This window comes from Lissotriton helveticus, chromosome 8 (genome assembly GCF_964261635.1).
Source record: "Lissotriton helveticus chromosome 8, aLisHel1.1, whole genome shotgun sequence".
Taxonomy (NCBI): Eukaryota; Metazoa; Chordata; class Amphibia; order Caudata; family Salamandridae; genus Lissotriton; species Lissotriton helveticus.
Window position 1 is genome coordinate 1,613,433,622 of NC_136069.1, and position 23,138 is coordinate 1,613,456,759.

The 23,138-nt window shown below is 42.5% G+C and overlaps 1 protein-coding gene across 1 annotated transcript; it reads right to left on the minus strand.

The window, feature by feature from the left end:
• Positions 1-13,118: 13,118 nt before the first annotated feature.
• LOC144773971 (olfactory receptor 52B2-like) lies at positions 13,119-14,057 on the minus strand. The gene has a single exon (XM_078659019.1). The coding sequence runs from the start codon at positions 14,052-14,054 to the stop codon at positions 13,119-13,121; it is 936 nt and encodes a 311-aa protein (XP_078515145.1). The 5' UTR covers positions 14,055-14,057.
• Positions 14,058-23,138: the final 9,081 nt, after the last annotated feature.

Sequence of the window (23,138 nt, forward strand, 5' to 3'; positions counted from 1 at the left end):
ATTACTACGCTTTTGACGATGATTCATTCAACTGCTAAATTATTTTCTGTTATCTATTTGAAAAATGCATTTTTCAATATTCCTATTCATCCAGATAGCAGCTATTTGTTTGGGCTCACGCTAGCTGGCAGAAGCTTTAGGTTCTGTTGAGTTCTTCAGGGCTATACTGAGAGTCCAAGTATTTAGAGTCAGGCTTTAAAGAGTCAATTGGATTCCCTTTCACTCCCTACCCGTAATGTTTGGTGCAGTATGTTGATGACTTGCTTATCACTTCCAAACCAGAGCAAGGTTGTAGAGATAGTAATGTTAATTTATTGTTACATTAGGCTGACCATGGACATAAAGTTTTTCTTTCTAAATGTCAGTATTGTCGACAGGAGGTCACCTACTTAGGTCACCTACTGTCGGAGGAGGGTAGGAAGTTGACACCTGAGCGCATCAGTACAATTTTTAAAATGCCCGTTCCACAAACTCAGAAAGATGTGCATGCAGTAAATACCTAATTATTTCCCATTAATCAAACCCCTGCTTGTACTAATGGCTAAAGTAGTGCATGTACCTTTGCCTTGGACACCTGCATGTCAGCAGTCTTTTGAGCAATTGAAAATTGCACTTTTTCTTGCTCCAGTACTCAGCACCCCAGATTATAACAAACCATTTGTGTTGTAAGTCCATGAGATGGCTAGTTGCACGCTTTCTGTCCTAACACAAAAGTTTGGGGATAAGCAACAGCCGTGTGCTTATTTCTCTGCTGTGTTTGATCCTGTCGCAAAAGCCCTTCCGAGTTGTCTAAGAGCAGTCGTGGCCATGGCCACTTAGTTTAGACAATCGGCTGGACTTGTACTGTATACTGACCTCACAGTCATGGTATCTCATGCTGAGCATACACTTTTAAATAAGACAAAGACAGGGCACCTCACCATGTCTGACTGGCTATAAATTGACATTGTTTGTGAAACATATCACAATCAAAAAATGTGCCACTCTGAATCCAGCCACGTTACTGCCCCTCCCTTCTGAGAGGGATGACATTGATAAACCTGACTGTATCTTCCGGATGGAAGAAGAGATGAATGGACGGGTAGACTTGACTGATGTTCCCTTATCTGACTCACAAGGGGAACTATATGTCGATGGTTTCAAATTTCCAGATGGCACTATAACTACTGTTTATGTTATTACCACACTGCATACAGTAGTAGAGACATCATAAGTCCCTTATCAGTCGGCTCAAGCTTCTGAGCTTGTTGCCCTAATATGAGCCTGTGAATTGAGTGAGGGACTGGTTGTCAATATTTATACTGACAGCCAGTATGCCTCTGAGGTCGCGCACAATTTTGGTTGACTCTTGAATCAAACGGGATTTCTTACTTCACATGGTACCAAAATCCAGCATGGGCACCTGATAATGGGGCTTTTGCCTGCTTTGACACACTCTAAGATATTGGCCATAGTAAAGTGTAGTGCCCACCAGAAAGTCACTGACGATGTAGGTAGGGGAAATGCTTTTGCAGATCAGATAGCTAAGGAAACGGCATGGACTAAAATGAAAAGAATGTTTGTAGCAGGCCTGGCTAGGTGGGTGCCTGAAGTTACCATGTTGAAGATAGACTTGAGAATGTGAAAGAGATACAAAGCGAGGCCACAATAGAAGTGATAGCAGTGTGGCAGGAAAGTACAGCACAATTGAACGACGAGGGATGTTGGATTGATAAATCAGGAAAGCAGAGATGGCGGTTGCCTGATGCATATGTTCTTCCTGTAGTCACGATGGCCCATGGCCCTGCCCATATTAGCACTAACGGTATTTGCAAGTTGTTACACCCTAAATGGCAGAATAACAACATTCCGAAAACAGCTGCACATTTAGTGAAGTACTGTATGGTGTGCATGATGCACAATCCAGGAAAGGGTACCCCCACACCATCTGTTAATTTTGCCCCACTGACTTTCCTTTTTCAGGTGCTCCAGATGGATTATATAGAGTTAGAAAGAAGCTATAATTTGAAGTACGTGTTGGTGGTTGTCTGTGCATTCAGTAAATGGATTGAGGCTTATCAGAGTGAAGACAATACAGCCATTACGACTGCAAAGGTATTTCCTTGTTTCGGCTTGCCCCGTTTGATCTGGAGTGATAACAGAAGTAATTTTAATGCAAAAGTGATTCAATTGGTTTCTGATGGCCTGAGTATTAAGTAGGGGTGGGCATAGTGTGCGTAGTGGGGCTACGCAAAGCTTTGTGAAGTGGGCAGGAAGCTACGCCCACCCACACACTTCGCATGCGCATTCGCGGGTGCCCGCGCATGCGCATTTGGATGGAAGAAGTCGGCGCGAAACAGAAGAGGGAGCCCCGGGACGCCGCATATCAGGTAAGTGCATTTAATTTACTTTTACACTATATTTTAAATCAAATTAGGCATGTAGAAGAGGGCGGAAGGGAGGCAGGTGGCGGGCAACTTTGCTCCGTCCCCGGAGTGTGCGTAGTGTTGCCTACTATGCCTACTTTGCGAATCGCGAAGTAGGCAACACTACGTGCACTCCGTGGATGGAGCGAAGCACTACGCCCAGGGTTAGTATTAAGCAAAAGTTTCATGCTGCTAATCATCCACAGTCAGCAGGTTTGGTTGAGAAGTACAATGTTACTTTCAAACTCAAATTGGCAAAAATTCAGGAGACAACAGGGTTAAAGTGGCCAGATGCTTTATTAGGACAGGATTGTTACTGTATGAGGTCCTGTTTGGACACCCGAAATGTCTGGGGCATACCACGACCTCGGTGGTTCTCTGATATTGAGTATCCATTGTCAATCGACTATCTTGCTCAGTTACCTGAAAGTTTGTTTTTTATTCACCAACAGGTCCAGGAAACCCTGCCAGCTATACCAGAGGGGCCTGGACACTACATTCAGCCTGGGGACTTTATGTTGGTGAGAACTTTTCAGCGGAAGAAGAGTTCAGAGCCACGTTGGAAAGGACCGGAGCAGGTCCTTCTGGCTATGTGCCCTGCAGTCAAGGTTGCCGGCAGTAAGAACTGGATTCATGCAACGCATTTCCGCAGAATACCCCTTCCTTTGCCTTATGATCAGTTCAATGAGGATGGAATAGGGGACTCTGAGTGTAAGACGGTGCCTTGCTTTTTCCCCTACAGTGACGCCAGGCTAACCTGGATGCAAACAGATGATGAAAATGATGAAGTGCTGAATGCAGCAGTTCCTCTGGAAATACGAGCTGTGCCTGGGGCCACTAGGTACAATTTGTGCCCTCGGTTGGGGGTCAGTGCACCAAAAGAGAAGAAAGATTAGTAAGGTATGGACTGCGTAAGTTAGGGTGTACTTTGCTATAGTACCAACCTAGTTAGTTTAGGGTGATGAGAGATTTGTGCACTGTTTGAACATTGGACAGGATAGATTAAAGAATCTTTTTGGGGGTATATTATCCTGGTATACGTGGGAACACGAGCCTAGGACAGAGCAAGCTATACTGCATGTGTTCAAGAGCACCAACGTTTTTGATGGACTATAGGAGCCTGTACCAGTGAGGCTCTGACACTGGGAACTTGTATATTTCTTTTGCTTGCATTTCGCCCTATTTCATCATTTGTTATGCATCCCTTTGGCAGGATGGTTGCTCAGGAAAAGCAGCCATTGGTTTCCCCTGTTTACACACGTGTATTTTGGTCCACAAAGATAAATATATTATGTGCTGTTCTTACGATTTTGTTGCTATTGATTCTAGGTGTGGTGTCATGGATTTTAAAACGGGATCAGACTGTATTCTCATGTACTAAGGAGAAGGTTATTCCTCAAGTTCAAAAGAAAAGGACAGCCCTGAGTAACATATTTTTAGATACACCTAAGAGATTTTTTGGAGAAGGCACTGCTTGTTATCCTACTGAATCTGTCACTAGTTTATGGACAGCATATCAGTTGTCAAATGTCAATCATACCTACACTCGGCCTCCTAATTTTGTAGAAGAACAAGGAGTATTTGGGTTCAGCTATCCAGGTCCTTGTCTGAATCATAGAAAGATATGGCGCATGGGTTGTCCAAGGTGGTACAACAACAACACTTATCGTGACAACTTCTATATGGGAAAGCAGAAAGTCACTTTGGTGGGTTATCAGTATAAGGAGTTGACAGTTACCCGAGAAGCTGGTTATTACCCCACATGTTGTTCAACAGTCAATTTTACTGATCGCATCCTGGATGTCAATTGTTCAGGGACAGTTTTGCGTAAGAGCACGTATTCTTTTGAAGATCCAAAGGACCCCAGTATCGTTGGGTGGAATTCTAGGTATTCTGATGTAGATTTTGTTAGGCCTATGTATGCACACCCTGGGGATTTCTTTCTGTCCAATGGAACTTATTTGAATGTCCCTAATGGTACACATGATGTCGCACTTGGGATGGTACTGCCTTTTGGTGTACCTTGCAAACATGTGAAGCCTAAAATAAGATGGGTTAAAAGGACATTGACCAGGGAATTCTGTGAAGGAGTGACAGATCTTGAAATCAATAATTCCAACAATTGTATTACTTTTGGATATATTCTCTTCCATAATTGCATTTGGTGGTATTGCTATGGCTAGGGGTGAGAGGGCAAGAGGATTCTTTGGATGTAAGCTGCAGATATTGTCTAATTCTCCAGTTGCAGCATTGCGAGAAATCATCACCCAATTGGAAAATTTGTGAATATATTCTGAACAGACTAGATATGCTGTTGATTTCATCCTAGCAAAGAGTGGTAGTGTGTGTGTGGTAGTGGGAGACCAGTGCGATCAATAATATGGAAAGGAACATTACCCAACACATTTTAGACATCTTAGAAAATGTTAAAGGTATGAAAAGTGGGATCTGGAGTTGGTCACTTTTTGGCAGTTGGAGTTGGATCCTTGAAAAGGTGATTTATTTCATTGTAATGTTGGTCTCTTGTTGTGTCCTTGTTCAATGCCGTCCTGTCTGCTGCTCTTATTGTACCACCCTTCTCACTCCTAAAAGGAAAATATTGATTCATGGTACTAATGCAACCATTATGATATAGAAGGAAATAGATGACCTCATCCAAATAGATAAGGGCATTTTCGAGACCTCTTCCCTCCTTACGGTCTCCTTTCCTGATACTGAAAACATGGAGTGCTCCTAAGCATTTCACCTATGATTTGATGAATTATATGTTTTTTGCTATTATTAAAAATGTTTAGCTCATGCTAAAAGGAGGACCTGTTACAATAGAAAAAACATGCTTACACATAATTTCATGTATGTTAGCATTTGCGGTGCCTTTTTCTTTGTCGGCGCCATTGTGTATGATAATCAAAACGTATACTTTGCTATTTCTGCAAAAAGGCCTCTGCTAGGGTTTGTTTCTTTAAGGTTAGGTTTTGCTTCACTAACGAATAGACAGTAATTGGTAATAAAGTAAATCAATATAGCAAATCAATAAAACATCGATACAATAAAATGCAAAAAACAGGTTCTATAAAAACATGTCCTTATCCTAAATAAATTTGATTAAATGCAAGAAGGATTAAAGTTGTTATACCCATATATGGTCTTCATAAGAGAATAAAGCATAAGCATGAAACTTTAGCATAATAAACTAGAAAATATTCTCAGCTCAAATAATGACAGGTTAAGAAATAAGCTAAGACTTCTCATAAAGAGATGTCTAAGAAAACTCAGTAATGGGTTTCCTCTCACAGAGTCTGGGATAAGGAACACCTAATGTGCTCTGCCTACCTAACGTTCTGGTGATACTAAGCTAAGAACATACACTAATTTAAACACATGTTTTCTATGTTGCAAAATTAATATTCTTTCTTCCTCTTGTTGACCAATAAGATTTCAGCACGTTCCTGGAAAAAGGATTACTCCTCATCTGCTCATCAATGTTCAATTGTCTTTTAACCATGTGTTCTAAAATATAGCAGCACATTCTTTCTCATTTTCCAGAAAGATCTTTTCATGAATCCTCCGGCTTGTCTTCTGCATTTTTTGTGGTGAGAACCTCAATCTCAGTCATCTAATACAAACAAGAGTCTATTTACCGGCTACTATACAGTATATTCCAAAACTGCAATATCTGCAGCAGAGAGAAGAAAAACATCATGCATAACGGTTGTTTACTATGATAAGCAATTATTTTCAGTATTAATATATCTCCCTGTTAAGTTAAGAAACCATGCTTCATTTCTATGTTACAGGCCTATAGTTTTAAGTATGGTTGCCTACAACAAAAACATTTCACATTTTCAAACTTCATTTCTAAATGTAAGTTCTGCACATTATATATTTTAATAAAGCATTTTCCAAATAGCTTAATTTGCAGCACCAAACCTTAAGAGTCTACATGATAGAGAGCAAGGGCTCATGGTTATGGTTACTCCATAGAATATTAAATAAATCCCAAGCCTGCACTGTACAATGAACTCTATTTGGTGAGCTTGGTTGCAGAGAAAGGGGATGATGTACATTTGATGCTTTATATCCATGACCCAAGACATTGGGGTATCAGTGGTTGATAGGGAATCCATTGTCATTGGGAAAATATATCTGATATTATTTCATTCATTTAATTTTCTGAGTTTTTATAGCGTGAACATGACCTGAAGGTATCAGATATCAGATTTGCACAAGAACCAGTTGCGTTATACAAGGATACATTCATTTTTGTTATTTGCAAGCCCCTTGCTCTGCCGGTGCGTCATTTTTTGTCCCATTTTAAAAGTATCGCAAGGAGCTTGTAAATAAGCCATAAGTGATTTGCTCAGAATCACAGGATGTTAAAACGTCGTTGCCGAGACTCAAACCCAGTACCCCAGATTTGAGGTTGACCGACCTAGCCATTAGGCCACAATCTCTACATTTTAAGGTACACTGATGAACAGATCTGCATGTTCATTATGAGCCTCATGCTTGTGAAAGAGCGTTATTTTTCTATGTATCAAGCCATGTTTATGAGTGTTATATTTAATTAATAATATATGATATTTTAATCAAATGGTATTTATTTTCATGCTGTTTTTAGGGAAGAGTTTCTGGATTTATTATAAATAAAATCAACCAAATATAGATAGACCTGCTCAACTTGCACATCGATATTAACTAGGCAAGAGGGAACAATCAATCAATCAATCAAGTCATTTATAGAGCGCACTACTCACCCGTAGGGTCTCAAGGCGCTGGGATGGGGGGGGGGGTGCCGTTACTGCTCGAACAGCCAGGTCTTGAGCTTCTTCCTGAAGGAGAGGTGGTCTTGGGTCAGGCGCAGGTCGGTCGGGAGTGAGTTCCAGGTCTTGGCGGCCAGGTAGGAGAAGGACCTTCCTCCTGTTGTCGCTCTTCGGATGCGGGGGACGGCGGCGAGGGCGTGGCTGGTTGATCTGAGGAGGCGCTTGGGAGTGTAGAAGTTGATCCGGTTGTTGAGGTAGCTCGGGCCTTGGTCGTGTAGGGCTTTGTGCGCGTGGGTGAGGAGACGGAAGGTGATTCTCTTGTTGACCGGGAGCCAATGCAGATCTCTCAGGTGTCCGGAGATGTGGCTGCGTCGGGGGATGTCGAGGATGAGTCTGGCCGAGGCGTTCTGGATCCGCTGGAGTCTCTTCTGGAGCTTGGCGGTGGTACCGGCGTAGAGGGCGTTGCCGTAGTCCAGTCGGCTGGTGACGAGGGCCTGGGTGACCGTCTTCCTCGTCTCGGTGGGGATCCACCGGAAGATCTTACGTAGCATGCGCAGGATGTTGAAGCAAGACGAGGAGATGGCGTTTACTTGTCTGGTCATGGAGAGGGAGGAGTCCAGGATGAAGCCCAGGTTGCGTGCGTGGTCCGTCGGTTTGGGTGCGGTGCCCAAGGCGGGGGGCCACCAGGAGTCGTCCCAGGCGGAGGGCGAGGAGCCCAGGATGAGGACCTCCGTCTTGTCCGAGTTCATTTTCAGGCGGCTGGTCGTCATCCATTCGGCTACATCTCTCATTCCTTCGTGCAGGTTGGCTCTGGCGGTGGTGGGGTCGTTGGTCAGGGAGAGGATCAGCTGGGTGTCGTCGGCGTAGGAGATTATGTTGAGGTTGTGTTGGCGTGCGATGGCCGCGAGGGGGCTCATGTAGACGTTGAAGAGGGTGGGGCTCAGTGAGGATCCTTGAGGGACGCCGCAGATGACTTTGGTGGCCTCTGACTTGTACGGTGGTAGGTGGACTCTCTGTGTTCTTCCGTCGAGGAAGGAGGTGATCCATTCCAGTGCCTTGTCCTGGATTCCGATGTTGCCGAGGCGCTGTACTAGGGTGCGGTGGCAGACAGTGTCGAAAGCCGCGGAGAGGTCCAGGAGGATTAGGGCCGCTGTTTCTCCGTTGTCCATCAGAGTTCGTATGTCATCGGTGGCAGCGATGAGGGCGGTCTCCGTGCTGTGGTTCGCTCGGAAGCCAGACTGTGAGGGGTCGAGGGATCCATTCGTCTCGAGGAAGGCGGCCAGCTGTTGGTTGACGGTCTTCTCGATGACTTTGGCCGGGAACGGGAGGAGCGAGATGGGACGGTAGTTCCATGCCAAGTCCTCAGGTATACCTTGTTAACCCTTTAATCTATATGTTTCAATTTCCCCAATGATGAAGTGGTGGAAACTGATCTACCATCTGATGGTCTGCATAGATCAGAGATCATCAATGATTTTGACAGTCTTTGTCTAGAGTGACGCACATAGCCTCTGTAATGATTGCTAGTTCATGACTAGAAGCTTGATGGATAATCATTGAATACTTTGTGATGTGCCACCTTCTCTTGGAGCTTCTTGCTTCATTCTCTTTCTAGACTCGTACATGGAATAGTTGACCTAGCTTGTAAGTGAGTTACCTTCTTTGATCAGCAATGAGCTTCTCTAGGAGTCAGTAATAAATGCATGTTTTGTCTGGATGAGTCTACTCCCTTTTGGAGGACACATGCAGGAGACTACTGATATCAGGACTAACATTGGACAGCATTCCTTTTTGCATGAAAGGCAGTGGGAGCAAGGCATTTACGACTGTACGGACGTATGTCCAAAGGAGCAGCTAAGTATTTTCCAGAAAATACTTTTAGCCGGATTATTTTGAGCAGCAGGCATTTTACACAGAATAACACGGTGCATAGGGTCTGGTAGAGTCCGAGAGAATCACCGACGACTTCCTCAGGGCAAGCACAAATCTCTGTAGATAAGTTCACCACAATACAGGTAGAACCTGAGTATGGACCCAAATAATATGGGTCCATACTCCATTGATGTCGGGTGATTCTCCCCGAGACGAAATACGTGTCGGCTATTGGCTACATTTGGTGATGTAATCTACATCAACTTATCCACTATGAATTTATGTATTATACATCTACGTTTATGATAAGGACAACGGCAAATAAGAAAATAAAGAGAAGAAAATCATTTGAGAACATTCTGAATCTGGACAATCTTATTGGACTGATGATTTAATATGGTTCAACTTTGAATGTTAATTTGCTTTCTGCTTGGGAGCGATATTTTGTTTACAATGGATATATAGATGTTCTTGTGCATTCATGCCTTTCTCCCCAGCATCAAAACCTGGATAGCTATTAATTTCATGGGCATAAATAGCAGCAAAATTGAGTTGTTGCTAGCTCTTGCCCAAACCAACTAAAATAACACCCCCTTAAAAAAAAACACCTCTACTGTGGTTGGGGCAAAAGGGCACATTAGATCCTTAATATGAAATACACTGTGACTCTAGTAGTATCCAAAGACTCTGACTTTAAGATGATGTGTGTTTTATGTGGCCATTGAACAGTTCAGGTAAGTGGCAAGATCCTTGAGAAACGCAGCAGTATCAAACGAAAGCTTAAATCTGTTGGTGAGCCTTCACACTACAGAAAACTAAATAAATGACACACCTGTTATGTTATTTTGTGTGTATATGCATAGCATTCTGTCGGTGTCATAGACCAGTTCAGAGAGTGGGAGAGGAATTAATAGAAGTGCAAGGTCTTCAACTTTTTAGGGAATTCAAGATGAGACGAGTAGGCTCTAATGTGTAGTTGGCTGTTCCATGTTTTAGGAGTCATATAACAGAATGATAGACCTGCGGATTTGTTTTTGTGTATATGTGGGACTATTGCTATAAAGTGTCTGACTGAGCCGAGGTGCCTGGAAGGTTGATGGAATGTGGTTGTTCAAGTAGACTGAGCCTATTTTGTGTAGTGCTTTATATGTGTGGGTGAGGAGATTGAATTGTGCCTGCTTGAGATATCAGGAGTCAGTGGAGCTCCCTCTGGTGCGGTGTGATGTGAGATCGACATGGGAGGTTGAAGACTAGTCCAGCTGCTGTGTTTTAGATGGTCTGCAGTCTGTTTATGTTCCCTGCATAGCGAGTTCTAATAAACCAGCCAGGTGTTGATTAGGGCCTGGTGTTTTTGGGTTACTGTTGATAGATGTTCCTTAGTAGCCTCAGAGTCTAGAGGCAAATGTGGTGATGGTGTTGACCTCTGCAGGCATGTCCAACTTGTTATCAATCATCGTCCTGAGGTTTCTTTCTTGTGGGCTGGGGGTGGTTGTGGGTCTGAGGTCAATAGGCCACCAGTTGGAGTCACACAGTGAGGTACGCTTTCAGAAAATGACCATTTCTGTCTTTTACGTGTTCAGCTTTAGACAGTTAGACTTCATCCAGGAGGCCACAGCGGCCGTGAATGCAGTGCAATTGTTCCTTGCGGTGGGGGATTTTTCAATGAGGATCAGTATAAGTTGTATGTCATTGGAGTAGGTGAGGATGTTGATGTTGTGGGCACAGATGACATTGGTGAGTGAAGTGATGTAGTTGTTGAAGAGGGTTTGGCTAAGAGAGGAGCTTTGAGGCGCTCCGCAGATGAGTTCTCTGGCTTCAGAGGAGTTAGGCAGCAGATCGACTGTTTGAGTTCTTCTGGTTAGGAATGTGCATATGCATTGTAGGGCATGTCACTGAATGCCTGCACGTGTAAATTATACTGGCTGCCTATACAAAAAAGGGCAGAATTTAAAGCACTTATTCTGGCCCATCGCGCAGTTAGGAGAAAAGGCTCCGCCTACCTTTCCGCCTGCCTCTGCCCCTACAGTAATGCCAGGCTTCTTCACTCTTCCTCAAAAATTCTCCTCACTACTCCTAGATTCAAAAAAGCACGCTCCGGCGGTAAAACCTTCCAAGTGTGCGCTTCTGCCCTCTGGAACAAGCTACCCATTTCCATCCAGGAAGAGCCCCCCTTTCGGAAAGCTTTAAAAACCTACCTCTTTTTCTAAAATTCCCTCTAAAAATCTGGCTCAGCATATGAACACACTGGAGCGCTGGGACACCCTGTTGGGGTAGCTGCGCGCTATATAAAATACACTAAATAAAAAAAAATAGTTGTCTGATCAGGATGGGGTGGAAGACAGTGTCAAATGCCTGAGAGATCCAGTAGGATGTGGGCTGCAGTTTCTCCTTTGTCTAGGATCATTTGGATGTTGTCAGTTGCTGTAAAGACAGCTGTCTCTGTGTTGTGGTAGGGTCTGAATCCTGACTGCATGGGGTCGAGGGGCTGGTGGTTGATGAGGTGTTTGGTGAGGCATCTGTTGATGCCTTTCTCCAGGACATTGGCTAGCTAGGGCAGGAGATAGCTCAGTCGATAGTTCACGAGTTTTGCCGAGTCTGCTATAGGCTTCGTCAGTAGGGTGCTGACAGCTGTGTTCTTCTGGGCTTCTAGGAATATGGCTGTCTTGACGGAGGTGTTCAGGATGCAGGCAAGGGCTTTGCTGAATGAGTTTTTCATATTAGACTGGCAGACTGGTTGCAAGGTTGCTGGGGTCAGGGTGAAGGTAATTTTTTTCATATATGACTGTGCTTTTGTTGCTAAAAAAAAGTCTGAGATGGCATTGTACAGTATTGAGATGGAGTGATGTTACTGATGGTGGCTGTGGGTGTGGTGAAGTCCTAGATGTTAGAAAAAATATCTTTGCTGCTTCTGGAACTGATGTTGATGCGGTCTGAGAGCCTTCATCTTGGTGTCCCACATTTTCGGGGGATAATATATTGGGCAGATTTGAAGATGTCTCTGCCCTTAGCATCTTGGCTTAGTCCCCATATGCTTTACAGTTGCTTGCATTACTGTATGGCCATCCTGAGTTCCTCCGAGAACCAGCTGCCCTGTGTTCTTCTTGTTTGGCGTTGCTTGACAGGAGACAGGGTGTCGGTGCAGACGATGATCCAGTCATACACCTCTTAGTGATAGGTTCTCTGAATGCTTGGTTCATGGAGAGGGTGGAGTCCCAATCTTTCTCTGGTACATCATTCTAGCAGCAGCAGCAGTGTGGGCCTGTAGTGATTGGTCTTCTGTGATTTGGTATGTTGATGTTGATGCTGACAAAGGGGTGGTCGGTCCAAGTGATGGGTGTTGGATTATTTGTCGTGATGTCATTGAAATTAGTAAAAATTGGGTCAGAAAGTATCCGGCACCGTGGGAGGGGTTAGATATGTGTTGGGTAAGTCCAAGGTTTCCAAGGCCTTCGAGAAAGGCAACAGAGATGGAATTGGTGAGGTCTTCAAAGAACAAACAGTAACGGGCACAAAGAGAAAGAAGGTCAGAGACAAAAGACACAAAAAGACAAAATAGAGGCAAAATAGAGGACACAATTGAGAAAAAAGAGTCAAATACATATGTACCAGAGCACATTTCAGAGTATTACTGAAACATGCTGACCAAAGGATTTAGGAATTGATGTATTCGTACACATTCAACTCTCTCTTTTTACCATACCAAAGGCTAATTTATTAAATATCTGATTGGTTGACCTCCAGATAATTTTAGGTAATACAAACACTGTCTCCAAGGGTATATCTAAACAAAAATCTCCACAAGAGCTTTGACTAAGCAGCAGCCCATTTAGAGTAGGAAACCCAATGATGAAACATGCCAGTATTGGTGTGTGAGGGTTCCACACCCTAAAACGACTGCTTCTTAGTGGACTTGCAGACTTTCCAAAATCCATTTTTATGACTCAGGTTCGCCATATCTTTAGTACTTTGATTCTCATGGGGAGGATGTATTGTGGACCATGGCCCTTTGTAAATTCCTCTCACTCTCTGTAGTACAATAATCAAGGTTGTTGATGGTAAGCTACATTTAACTTGTGTCCTATGGATGTCTGTGAAACTGTTTTATCACTCTCTCACGAATCTGTCTGGTTTTGACACCGTAAACAATGGGATTTACCATCGGAGGAGCCATCATGTAGCAGTTCACTAACAAAATGTGGATGTGAAGAGGAACATTCTTACCAAACCTATATAATATCGTAGAGATGATCACAGGGACAAAAAACACTAGGATAGCACATATATGGGAGCCACATGTGCCAATTGCCTTTAAGCGTGCATCCCTTGATGGCAGGCAGAAAACAGCTCGGAGTATTAGAAGGTAGGACACCAAAATTAATACCACATCAACCAGAACAACGGACAATGCCACAATCATGCCATAGAGGCTGTTCAGGGTTATATCAGCACAAGCCAGCTTTGCTATAGCCATATGTTCACAGAAGGAGTGATAAATTACATTGGATTTGCAAAATGGCAGCCTTTTAAGAAGATATGTCAATGGGCTTGTTGAAATCACGCATCTAAAGAAAGCTGCACACCCTATTTTAATGATAACAGGAGGAGTGAGTATAGCTGTGTATCTCAAGGGATTGCAGATGGCAACATAACGGTCCAAGGCCATAGCCAACAGGATTGTGGATTCCAAGGCAGCGAACGTGTGAATGAAGAACATCTGGGTGATGCAGGCCTCAAAATAAATTTCTGCAGAGTTAAACCAAAGTATCAGCAGTGTTTTTGGAGTGGTAGTGGAGGATAATGTCAGGTCGATAATGCATAACATACTGAGGAAATAATACATGGGTTGGTGGAGGATAGGTTCAACTGTGATGAAAAACAGAAGCATGCAATTGCCCAGCAGAGCAATGATGTACATGAAGCAGAAGGGAAGAGCAATCCAAGAGTAATGATCTTCCAGCCCAGGAATACCCAACAGGATAAAGACAAAGGGTTGGATGTTGCTAGTGTTATCCATTGTCACAATTGTTTCAGGCTTTCCAAGTCTAAGTCCACAAAGGCATCTCTGATTCTGAAAGTAAAATAATATGATACAGAAATTAGCATTGCAAAATATCCAGCCAAGGGATTATTTACCTGCTTTTTCTCCTCATAGAAATACATAAAAAGGAATAAAAAAAATACACCTACAAAGAAGACTCTAAAAACGAGTTAAGATCCCTTAATCATGCTCATACACAATTTTACATGAATTTCCCCGGCCTGCAACAGAGCATCATAGGAGATAGCTAAGTTAACTCAAATTCTAGACCCTTTCCGCTCGTGTCTAACGCCCCCTTTGAATTCTTTTTACACCTCAGACAAGTAGTAACTTGCACCACCAATGAGTATCTTGAGCCAATTTAGAGAAACAAAATTTTGGCCCAGATGTACAAACCTGACTTATCACACAAGGTTGACAGAAGCAACCTTGCAGACACAACAGGGGTTCCCAGAAAGTAGCTTCCTAAGAAGATGAGAAATACATTTTCCACTTCTAGATTCAAAATTCACTTTACGTCAGTGATCAACTTAGCGGTACATGGTTTACGTTAGACAAAGTAGACATTACCCTCAAGTCAGACTTATGAAATGCAAACATTGCCTTAAACACAATAACTTTTGAGTTGGATTCAGAGTGACAGAACTAGCACCTCCCTAATACTTGGACTCTCTCGCTAGCACGTTACCTGTGAATAGAATGTTGTCATCCAATTAAGGGGATCCTTTCCTCCATCTACCACATTTCCAATGAAAATGATGGCAGTTTTCAGAGCTTGGAGTCAATTGTGTAAACCAAATGATGTCTTCCCTCCCCTGCAGAATGTTTTAAGGGGCATGAGTCTCTCACATCTGCCAGATATGTGTTGGTCCTGAGCTGAAAGGAGGCCCCTAGAAGGGCTGGGGCACACACTGCTCAGCATGTGCTGTGTGGCACGTGTTGCACTCCTGCTTGGAGGCTTGCTTCCAAAGTCGTTTAGCAGAGAGTAGCACAAAGAGTACCAAGCTTAACTTTGTTCAATCCATTTACAATAGCTCCCAGACAATTGCAAACATTTCTATCTGCAGAGTACTGGGATCTTTGAGACAAATGCATGGTGAAGGACATGATAGGAGCTTTTCCAGCAGAATGAAGGTTAATAATCTGGATCACTAACTGGTAAGCTTCATTAATTATAGAAATGACCTTCCTTGTCCCAGCCACTATTTGGTAAATACTCCCTTTACCTACTTAAGGTCTGGGGCCTGTTAGTATGAGGTGGGAATATGGAAATGACAAATTCAGTAGTAATTAAGAACATGACAATATGACTCAATTGATGAGCTCTATTTGGCCTATTAAAAATGGTTTTTAGTTGTTTGGATTGGACCTATGGTGTAGCCACATTGGGGTTTTGTGGTATGGTAGATTTTAACTTGCTAAATTACAAATTAAGAAAGTTATATTGCATTTAGTTAATAGTTATGGGCTAACTGTAAATGCCCCCTTACATGAGGAAATCCTCCTTTTATTGTTGAAGGAGTTTTCAGTGTTAGATTATTTACTAGAAAGATATTCTTCATCCAAGATTAGACCCCCTCGAATGTTTCACAATTTCAAATCATTTATCAAAACTGTTAAACTATTGCATATTTTGAACCTTTATTTTCCGATTTGTAAGGAATTTACCCTTTTTTGGAACCCTCATTTATCACACTGCAGAATTAATTATCTACTGCTCACGAGATATTCATGTCAATTCATTGCCTTCACCCAGATATATACCATTGGAATTTTTGTCTATGCCATAATATAATTTCTCTTAAAATGGAGACACTTACACTCCCTAGACGTCATTGAAAAATGAAAACTCCCATTTTTCTTCAAGATGATGATAAAACCAAATTGCTTAATTGTATTACACATTTTATGCCCTTAACATAGACAATGATATTTCTAGCATCACTAAATGGGATGTGTTCAAGTTTTATGTCAGAGGTAATGCTACTTTCACTATACACAGGAGAACAAATCGTTTTATTGCAAACTCACTGACCTGGAGAAAAATATTTCCAAATATAAATTTAGACTGTAAGAAACAGCTACAAAAATTGAGATATCAATATAATTCTATACTAAGTAAACGTGCAGGTAGACACATCTCTATTACTCTACTTTCAACTCAACAGATCTAATAAAGTACCTGCTAATTACTTACGTATCAAAAATAATGAATTGTCGACACATGCTATCCATTCAAATACAGGACAACTCTTAGAATTCTCCATGGATGTATTAAAAGAATGTGGGGAAGATTAGGATGCACCCGCCATACTAGTGGGCGCATCCCGCATTTTTTAACATTGCGGCGGGCGGTGCTTTCAGCAGCACCCGCCGCAATGTAAAAAGGTGTGTTGTGTATTTGCATGCACAACATGGCAGGCACTGTGTGGTGCCAGCCACTTTGTGCATGCAAATGCTCAGGGGTACCAAAGGTACCCACCATGTGCACACCCCATCCCCCCAACACCCTGGGGGACCGCAATGGGCTCCCACATGCAGACTCCGCATGCCTTTCCATGGCGGCTGCCATGCATGTGAATATGGATGGTGGAGTCTTGCAGACACCGCTACCATATCAAGCCCCTTTTCCACCCGGTCTCCTGTTTGACCGGCAGAAATCCGGCGGACGGTATTTCTGTCTGCCGGGGTCCACCCGGCCATCCTAATATGTCAGGGGGAAATGGGAGGCGGGCATTGAATAATAGCAGGTTGATTGTCACTGCCATACGGGCGGTGGCGATCCGCCCGCCAATATAATAGACCCCTTAATTCTGGAACCCTCCCCTGGCCCTGATGGCAATTCCTGCTGAATTTTATAAAGCATTTTAGGTGCAATTAGCACCCTATCTTGTCACTACATTTCCAGATTTTTCAAACAATCGTTTGTTGGTGGGTCTTTATTTGACACCTTAATTGTAGTTTTTGCCAAACAAAACAAAGACCCCACTAATATCCATGCTAACACATAAGTTGTTCACAAGAACTCTTCTATTATGAGAGTGACTACACAGGCACTTCTGTCATATAATGCATTGCTTCACACTATTCAAACTCCTAAACGGACAACTTTATGGTTCAAATCTAGTTATATTACCTCCTAATATAAAATATGAACAGAAATTGACAGATGCTGGTACTGCTTTATCTATTGGAGATAACTCCAGATAATACCTGTACATTTTTTGCTGAATTGCAATGATAATTTGTGTTGCCCCCCACTGATTTAATCAAATATGAAATCTTATGCAAGATTCCTGATATAGAATTATTCTTAAATATTTTTCATTATAATGGCTATGTTACATTCAAAGTTTACAATAAATGATTATCTAACAAATTATCTAATTTAAATATTATTTGCAAATTTTTGGCATTCTGAAGTCTGCTATGTATTCATCCAAAAATTGGCAACACACACTTTTATGTAGTATATCCTGTTGGTTACCTGTCTCCTTATACAATTAAATTTGTTTATTTTATATAAGTGTCTATGGAATCCTAATAAATTATTTTAAGCACGTCTAATTGATACCCCAGCATGTTGGCATTGCCATGCTGTTGATGTTTCTTTTAAACATGTGCTATATGAATGGCCGATTATCTTTTTATTTTGGACTGAAATGTGGGACATTGTCTGTAAACGTTTTATTATTTCTGATAACATTTCTTTCTCTTTTATTATATGTAAATGATTTGCCTTACCTTATGACAAATCTATAGTTAACTAAACACTTTTTAATTTCTTAATCTCTTTGGCAATAATATATATTACCTCCTGTTGGCAAGATGCTAAACATTTATAAGTACACTCATGGTGGGCATGGATTATATTCAAAAGACATGTTGATTGTCTTTAACGTTTCCTATATGTGCATTGTCAATTTATTTATTTGAACAACTTATAAAGCGCACAAATACCCATAGGTGTCTCAGCGCTATGTACTGGAAGGGTAGCAGAGAGCTGGTGGGAAGCCTGATGTTTGAAGAGCCAAGTTTTTAGTTGTTTTCTAAACAATAGCAGCGTGGTACTGTTCTGGAAACCGTTAGATCATCATATTTCTTTCAATTCCTAACATTATGTAGTCATAATATTCTCAAAATCGCATATTAATACAAGTATATTTGGATAGCAGCTTACTGTCTTTAGTTTTCCATTACTATTTATGGGTCTGTAACACTGTTATATTTTCACACTTCTATTTATCACCAAATTCTACCATTTATTCAATTATTTAGTATATTTAGTACTATTTTTTGTAAGTTTACTGCATTATATGAACGTAATAAAATATTCTGACCAGAAAGAAAAAAAAATGAGGCAAGACTTATTAGAAATTGGGAGAAATTGTGTAACTGGCTGAGAGGGATGTAGCCATACTCAAGCAGCAACCACAATTCTTCCTAGGGTAAGGCAGAAGCAACCCCAAATTAACCTGTGCTTAACATTGATGCAATGTGTGAAGTGCAGCACTTCAAACAGTAATAAAGTGAAACAGAACACCAGAAAACTCCCAGACCAATTGAGAAAAAATGTTCAAAATTGAAGAAATAATCTAAGACCAAAGTAGCAAAAATCCAATCAGTTGAACCAGAGTCATGCAATTTTAAAGATTTAAGTAAAAATAGTGCCTAAAAGCACAAAGCAGCAACTGTGGATATCTAGTCGCTCCAGACCGATACAAAGTCACAGGTTCATGCCGTCTGCGATGAAGCATGGGCTGGCTAGAGGCGCCCAGTTAGCCCCTGTTAAATGGGCTTTGAATGTATGACATAATATATGTAGAAGTAACAATGTCAATACCAGTAAATACGATGTCAATGTATGCCAGGACAAATGTAGGCATAATAATGAGAATGCCAGTAAATGTGATATCAATGACCGTCATGTTATATTTACATATAATAACAAACTCAAATCATTGCTGTCGAATACACCCGAGATGACATCCCCATCAACCCTGAGTTAGAGATATGTGGCCCTGTGACCCAAACCCAAACCTACCGATTGATAGATCACACATGGGCTTACACTTAGCCCGAACACAAATGCACAAACAGGGCAAACCAAGATCAATCCCATAGATAGGCAGCTACACCACAAGGAGGAGTTGGGCCGCAATAAAGCTAATTTGGCCAAAGGGGCTCACTTTTCAAAATACCACAATATCAGATGCCATGAGTACTTAGGAACACTAAGCCAATCAAAACACAGTAAGCACACTACAAGCAGTGATCACAGGGTCCCCAGGCCAAACAGCTGGGCACATACACACTGACCCACATTGGGTCTCCACAAATTCGAGAGCCACCTGTGCCCTCTTATCAGATGATTGAATTTATGATTCATGACTTGGCCTGGACTGACCTGCTCCACAAGAATGTGTAATTGGTTTATTGCACTTCAAGAGGTGTATATAATGCTGGGCAAAACCTCTTTACATTGAGACAGTCTTCAAACAGGACTTTGCTGGTGCTCTCCCAGCTGCTGCGTTTAATTAAACCAACTTGTTCCTGTTTTCCCAAATGCATCATTTCTTCACATTTTTCTCGGGAAATTCATATCCGAGCAATAACCCACTGCACAAAAGTTCTATGAATCCTGGTTGTGGAGCGAAGTAGAGTCTTGTGTCAAGGATGCGTCCAATAGATGGCGATCCCTAGGAGCTGCAATGCAAGGTCAAGGATGCTGTCAATGAGGGCTTGTGATGTGAAATCCGGCATTGAGACGCATTGTGCACATCTGGTTCTGAAGAAGAGGAGTCCTGCTTTGTCATCTCTAACTGGGGGTGAGTGTGTGAAAAGTTTCAGCGCTCCGTCCATCATCTCCTTGTGTTTGCTCTGTCATTGAGGATGCCATCGATGAAGGGCTTGCAAATAGAAGGCCTGTGTCAAAGACGTGTTACTCTGTGGCAATTCATGGAGGGCTTTGGGAAGAAATGCAAAGTACTACACCATGGACGCATCATGAAGCAACCACAATTCAGAGTTTGGAGAGGCAATGTGTCCCGCAGCAGCTCCAATCTGTCAGTTCTGGTGGTACAACAGTTGGGCTGGCAGAGCACCTTCAGGCCCACTTCCAATGGTCCAGGACTGATGTAGCACCACTAGGGAGGGCAGGACTCATAGCTAGCAGAGTCCAGGTGCAGGGTGAAGATGGAGGAAAACTGTTCCAAACCTGAAGCTTCTGATCAGAATACTATCCAAGTAGCCCTTGGAGTCAGTCTGTTGGTCCTGGGTTCAATATGCAAGTCCAGTCCTTCTCAATCAGGCGGAAGGCAGCAGTGTAGTACAGCAAGGCAGAGGACAGCAGTCCTTCTTCCTAGTCTTCCCCAGGTCCAGATGTGTACCGAAGAGTGGGGTCTGCGAGTCCATTAATTATACCTTGAGCCCACTTTAAAGTAGGAGAGGATTCTTGAGGTTTCCAACCATGTTAGGTGTCATGCATCCCCTTCCTTCCTGCCCTCTCCCCATCCTGTCTAGGGACACAAATGACCAGTGACAAATCTTTGTGAGTGTGATCAGGCAGGGCCTTTGTCCTTTGTAACGTGCAAGTATGGTAGGTGATAGCTCCACTGCGTCCATAATTCAGAGTATCCCTTCCTGCCAACACCTATCGTCCATTTGTCTCACTGTCTGGGATACACAAGGACCTGCCAGCTACACTGAGTCATGGGACCCAGGGACAGGCAGCAGGTACCAAATGGTAAAGACAAGAAAATTTCAACTTTCTAAAAGTGGCCTTTTCAGAGTTGTGCTTTGAAAACTGACTTTAATATTTTAGAGGGCTTTAATTACAATTCTTTGGACACTAAACTCCAACTGTCTACCTGATTACAATTGAAAGTTAATACTTGTTAAGCATAATAAGGAAACACACTACCAGAACAGGTCACCCTTAAAAGTACATGTCCAACTTTTTTACATACACTGCATTCTGCTCTCTGGGCTGTGTTGGGCCTACCATATATGTGCCTTATATGTATTAAAAAGGAAGGTTTGCTCCTGGCAAGAGGTTTATGTTGTCAGCAGAAATGGTAGCTGATAACTGCACACACATACTGCAAAGGCAGGCCAGCAACATGTTTAAAAGCCTACTCAAGTGGGTGGCACAATGCAGGCCCACTAGTAGCATTTAAAGTACAGGCCCTGGGTATATATAGTACCCTTCTACAAGGGACTTACAAGTAAATTAAATGTGCCAATTGGGTGTAAACCAATGTCCTCTTGTTTGAAGGGGAAAGCACAAGCATGTTAGCACTGGTTAGCAGTGGAACAGTGCACAGAGTCATAAAAGCCAACAAAAAACTGATTCATGTGGTTATGACAATCTTCAGTTACTTGCAATGCACTTATATAGTATGGGATAATTTAAAGTGGTTAAAATACACATAGTGGAAAACAGTCTTCTGTAGGTCATTGTAGAGATCATTTACTTGGGGTTTGTGCTGTATAATTAAACAATGATAGATCATAGACATCAACCAAATGTTGGAGACAATTGACGGCCAAAGTACCTTCAAGGGCCATAGTGTCGTAATTTGGCAGCACCTGAGTTAGCATTTAGCTCAGCTACACGAGCTTTTACCGTTAAATTGACCAAACGTGCAGGGGCCATTTTGTATTCTCTAGCTTCCATTTTGTATGAACATGCTGCCTCGTGGTCAGCATGCACTTTTGTCCTTTCTCTGTACCAATGGCCATTTGCCTTGCTCAGCAACAGGCTATTTTTAGTACTGGTCAAGCTAACGCATGCGCATTTGTATACTGACTGGTCACCTCTCAGGATTGTTGTCCAAAACTGACCAGTGGTACTAAACTCCTCCCATATGTTGGCTGTGTTCCAAAAAATGCCCTTATATGTACCTTATATGTACCTAAAACTGTGAAAGAGCATACTGCCTACCTTTTTATTACTTTAAACTGTATAAAAGAGGTCGCACACCAATGTTCGGTGTGATACTTCTTGCATTGCCGAAGGGTGCTGTAGGAATGCACCACCCAATAAACTTGTCTTTTGCATTTCCAGTTTCCGTGCCAACTTCTGTTTTAAGGTGTTCGTGAGTTTTTGCAGAGTATGTAGACTTGACTGAACCCGATACCACAAATTGGCGACCACGAAGAGACTCATCAGCGACTCGGATGCCCGAAGGAGAGGTCGCGACGAAGGATTGGAAACTCGCCATGGACGCGTAGGCTGCCATTGAGTGACCCGAGTCTTGGCACCCACGGTGTTTCTTCCTTTCCTTCTGACCCGACCTTCCAGGTGGCGCCGGTCCTCGACTGAGATCCTGATCGATTGGATTGTCGCGTAGTGCCCGTTTGGCTGATTCAATTAACGAACTTGGCAGTTGGAACCTGGACGTTTTGAGGATACTTGGTAAGCTTGTGATTGGTAAGGTAGTCTACTGACACTTACTGTGGCTTTTTGAATTTATTTATTTTTATTTTATGTGCTTTTATAGCGCCTGAATAAATCCCCGAAGGGATATCTCCGCGTTTGTTCTAGATAAGGAGATTTGTCCCATACCTGGTCATTTACAGAGGTAGTGAGTCATAAGCTGATTAGTTAATAGTAAAAAGGTGGGTCTTGAGGGTTTTACGAAAGGATAAATGGTTGGTGATGAGTTTGAGTTTAAGGGGGAGGGAGTTCCAGAGAGCAGGTCCTGTGTGTGCCAAAGCACGGCCTCCCTGACGAGATTTTTTTATTTTAGGGACCTGTAGTAAATGGAGATTGCTCGATCGAAGTGATCGGCCTGGAACATAAGGTTGAAAAGCTTTAGTCAGATATTTGGGGCCCTTTCCTGTCAGGCATCTATGAATGGTACACAGAATTTTGAACTTCGTGCGTTGCCGCACTGGCAACCAGTGGAGTTTAGCTAGTAGAGGACGGGAGGGAGTTCTAGATGGAACATTGAGGACTATTTGAGTTAGCTAACATATTTGAGTTAGCTAACATTTGGACCTATGATTTGAGTTATATGTGGAGTGCACCTCACATAGGCAGGCATGTAGGGATAT

Excerpts from the sequence above, each read along its gene's own strand:
- LOC144773971 (XM_078659019.1), bottom strand. The coding sequence starts at position 14,054 with ATGGATAACACTAGCAACATCCAACCCTTTGTCTTTATCCTGTTGGGT.